The 13136-nt window shown below is 41.4% G+C and overlaps 1 protein-coding gene across 1 annotated transcript in view; it reads left to right on the top strand.

Annotated features, from left to right (window-relative positions):
- The first annotated feature begins 1872 nt into the window (after window positions 1-1872).
- The window catches only part of LOC106569068 (ras GTPase-activating protein nGAP), a 100584-nt gene continuing 89320 nt past the window's right edge, over window positions 1873-13136 (top strand). Inside the window, exon 1 of the mRNA XM_014140017.2 lies at window positions 1873-2729. Within this exon, the coding sequence (XP_013995492.1) occupies window positions 2603-2729 (127 nt within the window). The 5' untranslated portion in view covers window positions 1873-2602. The remainder of the gene's footprint in view (window positions 2730-13136) is intronic.

The raw sequence follows: 13136 nt of genomic DNA, 5'->3' as shown, positions 1-13136 counted from the left end.
AAAAACATTTGGAAAATGCATCTTTCTGGCAATTAAGAGGCACCAGAGGATTTGTTTTGGGGAAAGGATGAGATGGGTAGAAATGCACTTTTCACTGCATGTACAGTTGAAGTCGGAAGTTTACATACACTTACTTAGGTTGGAGTCATTAAAACTTGTTTTTCAACCACTCCACAAATTTCTTGTTAACAAACTATAGTTTTGGCAAGTCGGTTAGAACATCTACTTTGTGCATGACACAAGTAATTTTTCCAACAATTGTTAACAGACAGATTATTTCACTTATAATTCCCTGTATCACAATTCCAGTTTGTCAGAAGTTTATATACACTAAGTTGACTGTGCCTTTAAACAGCTCGGAGAATTCCAGAAAATGATGTCATGGCTTTAGAAGCTTCTGATAGGCTAATAGACATCATTTGAGTCAATTGGAGGTGTACCTGTGGATGTATTTCAAGGCCTACCTTCAAACTCAGTTCCTCTTTGCTTGACATCATGGGAAAATCAAAAGAAATCAGCCAACACCTCAGAAAAAGAAATGTAGACCTCCACAAGTCTGGTTCATCCTTGGGAGCAATTTCCAAACGCCTGAAGGTACCACGTTCATCTGTGTAAACAATAGTACGCAAGTATAAAGACCATGGAACCACGCAGCTGTCATACCGCTCAGGAAGGAGACGTGTTCTGTCTCCTAGAGATGAATGTACTTTGGTGCGAAAAGTGCAAATCAATCCAAGAACAACAGCAAAGGACCTTGTGAAGATGCTGGAGGAAATAAGTACAAAAGTATCTATATCCACAGTAAAACGAGTCCTATGTCTACATAACCTGAAAGGCCGCTCAGCAAGGAAGAAACCACTGCTCCAAAACTGCCATAAAAAAGCCAGACTACGGTTTGAAACTGCACATGTGGACGAAGATCGTACTTTTTGGAGAAATGTCCTCTGGTCTGATGAAACAAATAGAACTGTTTGGCCATGATGACCATTGTTATGTTTGGAGGAAAAAGGGTGATGCTTGCAAGCTGAGGAACACCATCCCAACCGTGAAGCACGGGGGTGGCAGCATCATGTTCTGGGGGTGCTTTGCTGCAGGAGGGACTGCGGCACTTCACAAAATAGATGGCATCATGAGGTAGGAAAATTGTGGCTATATTGAAGCAACATCTCAAGACATCAGTCAGGAAGTTAAAGCTTGGTCGCAAATGGGTCTGCCAAATGGACATTGACCCCAAGCATACTTCCAAAGTTGTGGCAAAATGGCTTAAGGAAAACAAAGTCAAGGTGTTGGAGTGGCCATCACAAAGCCCTGACCTCAATTTGCGAGCAGAACTGAAAAGGCGCGTGTGAACAAGGAGGCCTACAAACATGACTCCGTTACACCAGCTCTGTCATGAGGAATGGTCCAAAATTCACACAACTTATTGTGGGAAGCTTGTGGAAGGCTACCCGCAACGGTTGATCGAAGTTAAACAATTTAAAGGCAATGCTACCAAATACTAATTGAGTGTATGTAAACTTCTGACCCACTGGGAATGTGATGAAAGAAAAGCTGAAATAAGTCACTATTTCTACTATTATTCTGACATTTCACATTCTTAAAATAAAGTGGTGAACCTAACTGACCTAAAACAGGGGATTTTTACTAGGATTAAATGTCAGGAATTGTCAAGAACTGAGTTCAAATGTATTTGGCTAAGGTGTATGTAAACTTCCGACTTCAACTGTATATCTGCGATGTAAATATTATTCAAGTCGGTGCCATTGGTGGAGTCCAGTTAAAATATTTCTAATCATTATAAAAAAAATACGTACATGATACATATAGTACGTCATAGTTGCTTAGGAATTTTTCTTCTAGTTTGTGGAATCTGACAGAAGGGCACGGCCCCTTTGAACCCATGCGTAAACGATTCTCTCTGGGATCCGCTGCTCTCTCCTGAATCCCTAGAATCTTGCGCTGGCATGTGATTTGAAGTGGAACATTGGTTTGGATTTAAATGTGAAAAGGATTTTTGATCCCCCTGGAAGAGTAAAGAGAAACCCAACCTCGTGAGTGCTGCTTCGAGTATTCAAGAATGAGCGAATAATTGACGCCACGGCCGCACAAACTTAATATTTAGTTACCTACACAATTGCTTGGAATAACAGGGGAGCGTACTAGACGTTCGGGACTTTTTCTGCGCGTGGTCCTGTTGGAGCAGCACTCCACCTCTGATCTCTGGGCAGCGACAATGTCAACAGCGTAGCTAGCCATAGCTAAAAAACTATTGATTCTAGACTGCACAGACAGCTACCCAGCATTTACAATGTTGATTGCTAGCCCGCAGCAGTCTGTGAAATAAAAACAATTTATGGTAGGGCTTTCGTCTAGCCAGAACGGCTTGTGCCAAACAATGAAATAGCTTGGGCTAGCTAGTAAACGTGAGAAAACTTAGCCCGGCTAAACGTGATTATTTATTTATTTATTTTTTTGTCATAAAGCTAACTTCCCAGCAGTTACATTTTGGTAGCGTTATTGCTTCCCTTTGACGATTACGTCGTGGACTTCTCAGTTTTGGACTCTGTTTCTACCTGGAAGTTATTGGAAAGGTGATTCTAGTATGGAGACCGACTCAGCCATAGGCGACGTGGATTCTCTTCATGGGGGGCTGCTTTCCTTGGATCCATTGCTGGACCGAATCCTGGTGGATTCTTTATGCCAGCAACAAGGATGGGTGCGCGTATATGGTGAGATGGACATACATTTTCAAAGATGCTTAGTTAACCAGTGCACTGAGATGAGAGGTGTTCTATGCGTTTTGGTTTTGACATCTCAAATCCTATTCCAAAGTTGCCATAATAACACCAGTGTCGTTGGTTGGAAAAAACGGGACCACTGTAACCAAGTTCTTCTGTCACATAGAAGGGTAACGTTAGGCTACATGGCTTGAGGGAACGAGCCATGTAACCAACCATAGACATCATAGTATTACATAATTGCTTGACCCTATTGCCAACATCACAGTATTTAGAGTGTTTGCCATTGCATTAGTAAATATTTGCCATCCAACAGAAAGATATCTAACTAACAACTTTATTTAATATTTGTCTAGGGTGAGTCATGGAGGGATTGAATTACGTATTTTGGTGACTAGAATACAGATGTCAAGTTCAGAAGACATGAAAGGCACATTTTCAGAATTCCATGTACATCCCATGTACATCACATGTCAACACAATGAAATATGGCAACAACCAAAGATAGAAGGTCATTTATTTTTCTTGACATGCATTCAATTCAGATGACATTATTGGGCTGAGTAGTAGATAATATTCAATACTTGGCATGCTTAGTTCCCAAGCCCCATCATAGGCTACACATAGACCGAAAGAGCTGTTAATTAAAAACCTCCATATTATAAGTGGACAATTCATTCTGCCGCCACCAGTAGTAGTGGGGAATTTAGAGGCTCTCACATGTATCTACATGAATAAGTCACATCCTGTTGTTGGGTCTGGATGAGGAGCAGTAGGAATAGAGGTGATGCATGGGAGTTTTCCTCTGAAAAAATGCAATATGGTTGTGACTTGTGATCATATGTTGTGTGGTTGAGGAAGATTAGTAACTGCTTTCAGCTGGTGTTAATTTACTGTCCTCATTAATGATTTAAGATTGCTAAATGGAAATGCTATTTATAGATTGCTTGGCTTTACAGCAAGGGTTTTATGTAAGAATGCTGGCTAAATTTGAACTGATGTGTCTTTGTAGCCTACATCCTGTAGTCATGTTGGCAGGGACTGTTGTCATGGTAGCTCACTTCAATGAATGCAAAGGGATAGCTCAATAATATTGTGCTTAGACAGAACGTCCTTTGCTTTCCACTACTGTTTTTTCTTATTGTATGTTTTAAGATTGGATTGCATTCTGTTTAAATTTCTCTTGATGTTTGCAACCATTTTTGATGTTTTAAATTACTCTAAGGCCTACATTGGCTTTGCATTTCCTTGGTCATGTTATAAGCTACCTAGAGTAGCTTTGGGTAATTGAACTCTAAGACTGGCTTGATTTCTAGCTATTTTTTGATCCTCTCTCAAAGATTATTATTGAACCTTCAGAGGAAGGAGTGATACAATGGAGAACAGAAGCAGAATGATGTTGTTGACAGTGTCTTGTTAATATGCAATTCTGCCACCCACTTGCAGAGTGACTGGAAGAGAGCTGTTTTCTTAATAAAAATGGAACATTTTGACCTCAGTATACAGTTATGTTTTCTATGGATGAAGTTGTTCTCGAGAGACTGCTGGGAATGTTCTGCCAGGCCTATTTTTAGTTTTATTTGTTAATATCCTGGGAAAGTCACTTGATGTTAAGGGGTCAGTTGACACCATATTTAGTAGGCCATTAATAAATCTTAACTGCTACGTGATGTCTGATTTATGAGGATGATGTCAAATGTGCTGAAATATTGAGAGGGTGTTACTGTTCAGATTTTTGCTCTAGGCTAACATTGTTTTAATCGTTGTGGCTTAAAAAAAAAAAAGTCACGACGTGTATTTCAAATTGAAAGTGTGAACTGTTGAGTACGTAGGTGAGCTTAAGATTTGTTTGTTTTGTTCTGGAGAACTTTGGTTTTAGAGCAGGCGAGTGACTAGCCTACTGTAGCTGCAGTGAATAGTGTGATTGTACTGTGGCCCATGGACAGCAGCAGCTCTGTTTCTGAGTCCGAGCACACTCAGGATGTTTGCCTCCACTTCCCTCCTCCTCGCCCCTACCTTTTTTCAAATGACTCGCCGGAGCTGTGATGTAAGCAGACAATTCTGTGAATGACCTCAGTGGCCAGGATTCCAGAGCAGCAGGCACCAGTGTTCCAACGTCACTGCGTTCCAACGCTGAAATAACTCAATAAGGATGCCGGCCAGCTGATCCCAATGCCCATGCTTTTCCAGTAAGCAAAAAACCCTGTCTTCTCTTAGTGTTTTGTCATTAAGTTCCAGACATGTAACCAAAGGCCAAAAATGATCTACATTTTTAAGTGAAGTTTGCCTTTTTCTTCTTCTTCAGAAAGTAGGCAACATTCTCAATTACATTGGTTGTGTGTTGAACTGTGAAATTGGGGATTCATTTTACTTTTCTGGCTATTTAGCAATTATTTGGTGTTGAATGAGTATCCAATGTTCAGCCACAGTGGAATGACAAAATGGCAAGGTATGGTAGAAAAATGCTCCTAGTTCTTGCTTGTTGGCTGAGCTGGTAATTTTAGTTCTATTTAGGCTGAAAGAGTGGTTGTCATGGCTGCTTCTCATATAGTGCTCAGGGTCACCATAGCAGCTGTCTACAATTTCTTAAATTAGGCTAGTAAACACTCAGAACAACAATTACAATTTCCAGTTATGGGAATACATGTTAAAGTAGGCATAGCCTAAATTTCAGATCCTAGGCGTAAGCGTTAGTTTGTGTTACTCAAAAGCAAGACTTGATCCAACTGTCCGTCCCTGAATATCAAACACAGCACCATATGGATTAGGATTATGTCCCATTAATACGGATTGTGGTGCCCTGCTTGAATCCTTTGAAAACGTTGACAAAGTGCATTAGCCAGAGAAAGGGCATTGTGCATAAGCCTATTGAAAATTTGACTGAAGAAGGAAGACCGAAGAAAGGGTTTATCAGTGGCTCTCATACTCTTATTCAAATCATCCATGCCTCATTTAAGGAAGTAGGCTTGGTAGTGAATTATTACAATATAAGTCTCTAGCTGTAGTTTAGGGTTAAACACAGATTTTATAATCCCTATCCTCTAACAATACAGAATTGTTTTTTTTCTAACCCACCCAAACTCTATGGCCTAAATCGAGTCAATGAAAATGAAATCATAAACCAATCCCATTACTGCCGTAGTTTGTCCTCAGTAGTCCACTTTATCCATAGAGGTTCAATTTGCTTGTATGGCCTGCTGTTTTAGACAGTTATATTCCCATTCATAGAAGACCAGTGGTTGACGGCCTCCCTGTGTTTGACTGCAGATAAAGGCAGGTATCTACAAATCCTCCACCCGTTCCTTCGACACAGACTAATTGGCTGCATGACAACATTCTGGGATTCCAGGCGTTACCTGAAAACACAGGAAGTCCCCATCCTGTTTTAGATCCAATTCCAGATCTTTGAAGGACAGCCTGTCATTTCCAATGGGAACAAATGAGCCATAGTGGGCAGAACAAGTAAGTGAGGGGGGGGGGGGGCAGAGCCAAGCACGAGCTTGCGAGATCTTTTTGGTGCGTTCTAGCATCATCTGCTTATTTCCATTAGGGAACGCCTGTGAAGTGCGCAGTAACTCAATTTGCCCTTGCACTCCTTCTAAACAATGCAACATTTTTGGGGGGAACTTTTGCAAAGGGTAAAGTTTACAAACCTTATTCCACTCTGTTTATAACAGATTCTAGTTTTGGAAACAGAACTGTATTGAGATCAAATATTTCATCGATGAGAAAATTTGCAGAATGTTGTCCAAAATCCATCTCGTTTCATCTTCTCCCACTGCCCCCCAGTGGGCTTCATCTCACTACCATATTTGGTAGTGAGTGGGAACGCCAAGCGGATGCACAACATTTATACATCCAGTGAAATATCTGTCTCATTGTTCTGTCTGTGATAGGCCTTTAACAATGTTCCCGCTAATTTCTTTTGGCACTGAGCAAATTTCAGGTTCGGTGAATGGAAAGTTGAATTCTGTACCTCTTCCAGCGCGCGTTTACAGTGAACTGAGGCTGTACCCGTCTAAGTTTGTGTTAGCCTGTAGCCAATAGGCTATTGTGGCTATAGTATTTCTGCATAATGTAGGAGTGGCCTACCAAGAAAACCAATAGAGAAAATCCAATAACATTTTCACATGAAAATAGGCTATATCATAGAAATGAAAAGCTATGTGGTGTTCAATGCAAGCCTACATTCATGAGACTTTTAAAAACCTTTTTAGACTATGCAGGGCATAACATTAATTCATCTAACACCATGGGCCAAATAGGTGACTGCAAATTGCATTATATTGTTGTATGATGCAAGAAACCACTTTACAAAGTATAAATCATTATTATTACTATACAGAGAACAAGACAATGTAGGCTACCCTCTATTGGCTTTTTTGCATATTTAAGCCTGTTTCAAAATGCAACACTGCCCCTTAAATATTAACAAGCTTTTTACCTGACTCACTTTTGAAAGATTGCTTGAAATGTGCACGTTTTGTGCTCCTGTAGGAAGCAGTAATTCCCCCATTGCTGACCAATATATACAGTGCATTTGGAAAGTATTCAGACCCCTTGACTTTTTCCAAACTTTGTTACATTACAGCCTTATTTTAAAATTGATTGATGAGGAAAACATTGTATTTAATCTACCCACAATACCCCATAATGACAAAGCAAAAACAGGTTTTATGTGTTTTTGCAAATGTAATAAAAATGTAAAATAGATAACTTATGCAAACAAGGTTTCAGACCCTTTGCTATAAGACTAAAAATTGAGCTCAAGTGCATCCTGTTTACATTGATCATCCTTGAGACGTTTCTACAACTTGATTGGAGTCCACCTGTGGTAAATTAAATTGATTGGACATGATTTGGAAAGGCACACACCTGTCTATATAAGGTCCCACAGTATTGTGTGTAGATTGAGGGGAAAAAACGATTTAATGCATTTTAGAATAAAGCTGTAACTTAACAAAATGTGGAAAAAGTTAAGGGGTCTGAATACTTTCCGACTGCACTGTACTTATCTATAACTGGACTAATAACTCGCTAACTAGCATATCATGTAAAATGTGCTATGATCTGAGATGCATTTTCTAAGTAAGTCGACCATTTGTATCTGAACCACCGTTTTCTTTGTCCTCCATTGGCGTCAATGCAAGTGAAAACTTAAACGTTCCAGTTGTGCACAGGCAACACAGAGGGCTGTCTGCGTCAATGATGGATGTCGTGGCTATGCGGGTGTATTTAGGGTTTGACTGAGGTGAACATGTCATAAAAGATCCCTCTACGTAAAGCTGCAACATGAGCAGTGTTGAATGAACAACGGACTCTTTAGTCTTCCAGGATGTGCCTCATCGTACTACTGCACTGAAGATTCGAACCTTTGCCCTGATTCATCTCACAGCTCCAAAGGTGGTTAAGGTATAGGAGAGATGGAATAGCCTACATCTAGACCTTTGCCTTTCATTCAATACAGCCTGTTATTCAAAACATTTTTATTTTACCGTGTAAGTTGACTGAGAACACGTTCTCATTTACAGCAACGACCTGGGGAATAGGAGGGGGATGATTAGGTGACCATGATGGTATGACAGACAGCTTGGGAATTTAGCCAGGACACCGGTGTAAACACCTGTATGATAAGTGCCATGGGATCTTTAATGACCTCAGTGTCAGGACACCCATTTAACGTCCCATCCAAAAGACAGCACCCTACACTGGGCAGTCATTGCCCTGGAGCATTGGGATATTTTTTAGACCAGAGGAATGAGTGCCTCCTACTGGCCCTCCAACACCACTTCCAGCAACATCTGGTCTCCCATCCAGGGACTGACCAGGACCAACCCTGCTTCGCTTCAGAAGCTAGCCAGCAGTGGTATGCAGGGTGGAATGCTGCTGTGATGATAAATAAACAATAAATAAACAGGGACTGAATAAAAAAATGTTCAGACCTCAAAAAGCTGAAAAAAGAGGATTTCGACACCCACCATCTCAGATTGTTCTGCAATTGTTTCTGTAGGGAAAAACAGATAAGCATTTCCGTAACATTATTTTGTTGAACTATAATTTGATCTCTGAGAATTGGCCATTTCAATTTATAGGATTCATATAATATTCAGTAAATATAGTACCCAACATCCGATTTGCACAAAAAACCACTTGACAATGATTTAAGATGTGAGGAATCCCATAACATTATCAAACGCCATCCACGGACCCCCAAAACTCACACCACGCCCACCCCAATGGCCAGTATACAGTATCAGGTCTCTGTTTGACAAGGTATATTTAGCTGCGACGTGGAATATTTTCTTTGCAACTTTTACTATGTTATGTATTCTCAGTGAATTTGGTTATGTAAAAAAAATATATTGTTCAGAGATATTTGCCATTGACTTTGCTTACATTTTCCCCATAAATGAAGTGAAAGTACCAGGTTTTGCCCACTAAATGCCGCTGTTCCCGCTATTGCCCTTTTTATCCATTTTGCTGGTCTCTTGTGTTTATCGAAAGTGTCACAACATTTTCTTTGCAACTTTGGATAGAAAACCAGTCGTTTTTGCTCATGGTGAAAATGCTTTGTGGTCATCCGCACAATTCAATCTGTGTCCAGGAAACTGCCCCTGTGTGTGTTTGGTGAACAAGCAAACTATTAGGCGACATCCGTTCTAAGGGTTTCAGTACTATGGCCTCTCAGGGTTTTCAATGGTAAAAGTCCCGAAAAACACACTGTATAGTGTTTTGTAATGGTGTTGGGTTTAATGGTGTCAAGCTCGTCTAGATGGCTTTACAGCAGACCCTCAGTGTCTCATGAATGACAGACATGGTCTTCAACCATCCTACTACTGAAAGAAGATCGTAGCTAAGCATGCATCTGCATCTTTCTTCTCCACTGCTTTGTCGATGTTTGTTTGTTGAAAAACAAGCCCAGGAACTCCAGAATATTATGACATGATATAGCCTAATCCGCCTGTGAACATTTCCTCTAAGTTATTTACACTGACTGTTTCACTCTACACATAAAATGACTGAATGGTTTTTCAATCGCACACCAGCACTCAGTGCTCTGCAAAGCGAAGCAGGCTTGCCAAGAGAAAGTGAGGCAGAAATAAATGGCTGTTAAAAATCCTGCTTAATGGTCAGGAGTGCAGGGCAGGGTGGCTATTTTCAGTTTGTTTTGTAGCAGCAGGCAACTTGGCAACTGTGAAGGGCTTAAGGATATTTGGCAGCGTTTTAGAGAACCTTCTGATTGTATGGTAGGAGCCTGTTAACTGGGGCCAGGTTATAGGCTGCAGACCGAGAGGTTTTCTTATTCATATTGGATGGGGACTGTGGGAGTCTGCCTTGTGTTTTTCCCAGCTTATTCACACATGACATGACACACCACACAAGGATGTATAGGCCTTGTGTCTACATGGAGGATTGGATCTGTCATCTTGTTGCCCTAGTAGGGCCACAACATCCCTATCATGAATGTTCTTTTTCCTTTTTTTTTTGTACCTTGCCAAGTCACAATGCCATTTGAAATAATATTTTCGCTGAACCTCTTTCTTTTTCCCCTCCTCCTGCCGCTCATTACAAATTCAGGTTACATTTTATATGATATAGAAGATTTATTGGTAGGCTGCCTAGGCTAATAGGCTAGATATGAACCTCACACTTTGGTTGTGCGTCACTGTGAGGAAACCTTTCTCTCTTGGAGAGAAGAGACATGGTTTATTGGTCATCTTTAACAAAGGAGAAAAATGCTTCCTGCACTGGAAGATTAATCCTCTCTCTAAACCAGGGCTGTTCAAGGTCGGTCGTGGAGGGCCGAAACACTCCTGGTTTCCATCCTCTCCTTTTAATAAGGGACTAATTCAGACCTGGGACACCAGGTGAGTGCAATTAACTACCAGGTAGAAACAAAAACCAGAAGACGTGTCTCAGGCCTTCAGGACTGGAATTGAACAGCCCTGCTCGCAACCTCATTACCAATCCAAGGTCAATGCTGCATAAATGCTGCACAGCCTTCCCTGTGGCTCAGTTGGTAGAGCATGGTGTTTGCAACGCCAGCATGGTGTGCAACGTCAGGGTTGTGGGTTCGATTCCCACAGGGGGCCAGTAAAAAAATATAAAAAAAATAAATGAAATGTATGCATTCGCTACTGTAAGTCGCTCTGGATAAGAGCGTCTGCTAAAATGAATAAAATGTAAATGTAAAAATAAGTGTTGTGCTGTCTAGAAAGGTAAACAGCTGTGCAGTACCATAACAGGTTTGAAATGAAGTTTTGTGTCTACTGAAGAGTGATAGGGAGATTAGGTCTACGTCTATCATTGTATGCCCTCCCTCCCGACCACCCTACAATGGCTCAGCAGAGGCAGATCACAGGAGGAAATGGAAAGTTCCCTGTGTTCATCTGTCCCACCCCAGCTTGCACCAAAGCAGCCATGCTATAATTGGTGGGATGGGATGGGGGGCAGGATTTCCCTTCCCTTCTGAAAAACAAAACAAGAAACTAACCTGTGCTGTTTAAAAAAATAAGCACTTGTCTATTTCAGTTCTTCTATCATCCTGGTGAGTGGAAGAACACACAGGTTAGGAACTAAGGCTCATCATGTGTTAAGAGAATGACTTGAGCTAGTTTTGTGTACCGATTGAGTTGCTGTTTTCTCAGACCCCTTTTTTTGTTTTGTAGTCCCTTTGGTGTAGCTCAGCTGTTGAATTCCTGTGATGGGATAATCATTATACGCAACTATTTAGCATTATTATAGCAGCATTAAGCCATGTTTCCTCTCATGAAGTGAAATAATTTAACAGCTCTTGGCTGGTTGGGGTGTCAAATACCATACCATACTGCTGGTTTTACCAGAGAACCAGCAGTACTCTGGACCTCAGAGTAAGAAATGAACACTCCGTCCCTATAGGCCTATAGTGCATCACTTTTGACCATAGCCCTGGGAATAGGGTGCCATTTGAAACACAGACATATTTTGCAGGGGGGGGATGTTCAATGCTTTGCCCCCCCCCTTCACTCACTGTTATTCATGGTTTGATTTATTGCCCTTTTTAATGGCAAGGTGCTATTAAAGCAGGCGGTGTTCATGGTCTCCTAGGTCCTGGATACAGTCCTGATTTCTGCCAGGACAGGGCTGAATAAAGACATCAATGTGGCCATGGGATAAAGCCATTCCAGCAGCGCAATGTCATTTTTCCTGTGCTCCAGATCGGAGACAGTATTTACCCTGACGTCACAATGGAAGACGCATCAGCCAGACTCTCAGGGAGATGATTTATGGGACTGGAATAGTAAGTCAGTCTGTAACTGTCATCAGGCAACAACTCTTCAACCGAACAGGTTGTTGTCTCGCAATGCATGTTTGGCAGTCTCATTCTCACGCTACGTTGACTAGACCATAAAGCAACACACACACACACACACACACACGGACATGCATTGCCAAACAACGCTACTGCCACATTCAGGTTTGGAGTATTTTAACAAGGCTGAGTGGCTGACGACTTCAAGGTCTTTGCTGTGTGAACACACAAAAGAGAGTGACTGCCGACACTCTGTTCAGAGGTGGGTGCTAAGTACTGTCGGCAGGCAAATGTTTGACAACCCTACCGGTGTGTCTGAGTTGAAGTCAACACTTTATTGGTTTCTGATGCAGCTGGAATCATTTAGTCACTTGTCAATACAAATATTATATAAAACACCATTATATACAGTATGTACAACAGCCAGCAGTATCTATACCACAATGCAGTTGTGAGCATACTAGGTGTTCTATATTATACTACAGCATCAATCTAACTGAATATGGATGTTGTGTTGGTTGAATGTTCCAGGCAAGTTCCAGAATGTTCTTCAGCTGGTGAACCTCTTGTGTTGGCTAATGGCAGCTGGTTCAGCAGGCTTTGGCACTGTGGCAGTGTTGGCAGAGATGTTTGGTTTGGGGGCTGTGCCTCCTGAAGACAACTGCGTCTGGTCCTTTCTGCACTCCAGCCAGGTGGACTAGCCTCTCGGACACTTTCTTCACCACCCACTGCTTTGACCTCTTGCAGAAGATTTTCATGGGGATGTTTAACCATACAATAAACCATGTTCATCTGTAAACAAAAAAAAGGGTACAGTAGACTGGTATGCGTATTGTTACACTCAGTCAATAATGGGGCATTGAGATGGGCTGTTAGCAAAGATGTGAAAAGTTTGAGGGGGGCTTGACTTGTCGACCGTCTAGTCGTGTATTGTTGTGTATGAGCACCTACAGTTGTTTTGGTGAGTAGACAAGCACTGCCAACAATAGTGAATAGGCTAGAAGAGTATACTAACCACCCCTCTCCCCCATGCCGAACACCTGACTGCAAGGGTGTGAAAAGTCTTGTAGAAAGTTTAGCACTGGTCTTGTAGATAGTTTAGTGTA

The sequence above is a fragment of the Salmo salar genome, chromosome ssa14 (assembly GCF_905237065.1).
Source record: "Salmo salar chromosome ssa14, Ssal_v3.1, whole genome shotgun sequence".
In the NCBI taxonomy this organism is placed as follows: domain Eukaryota; kingdom Metazoa; phylum Chordata; class Actinopteri; order Salmoniformes; family Salmonidae; genus Salmo; species Salmo salar.
Note: the sequence above shows the minus strand (reverse complement) of the source record. Positions and strands in the feature narration are given on the sequence as shown.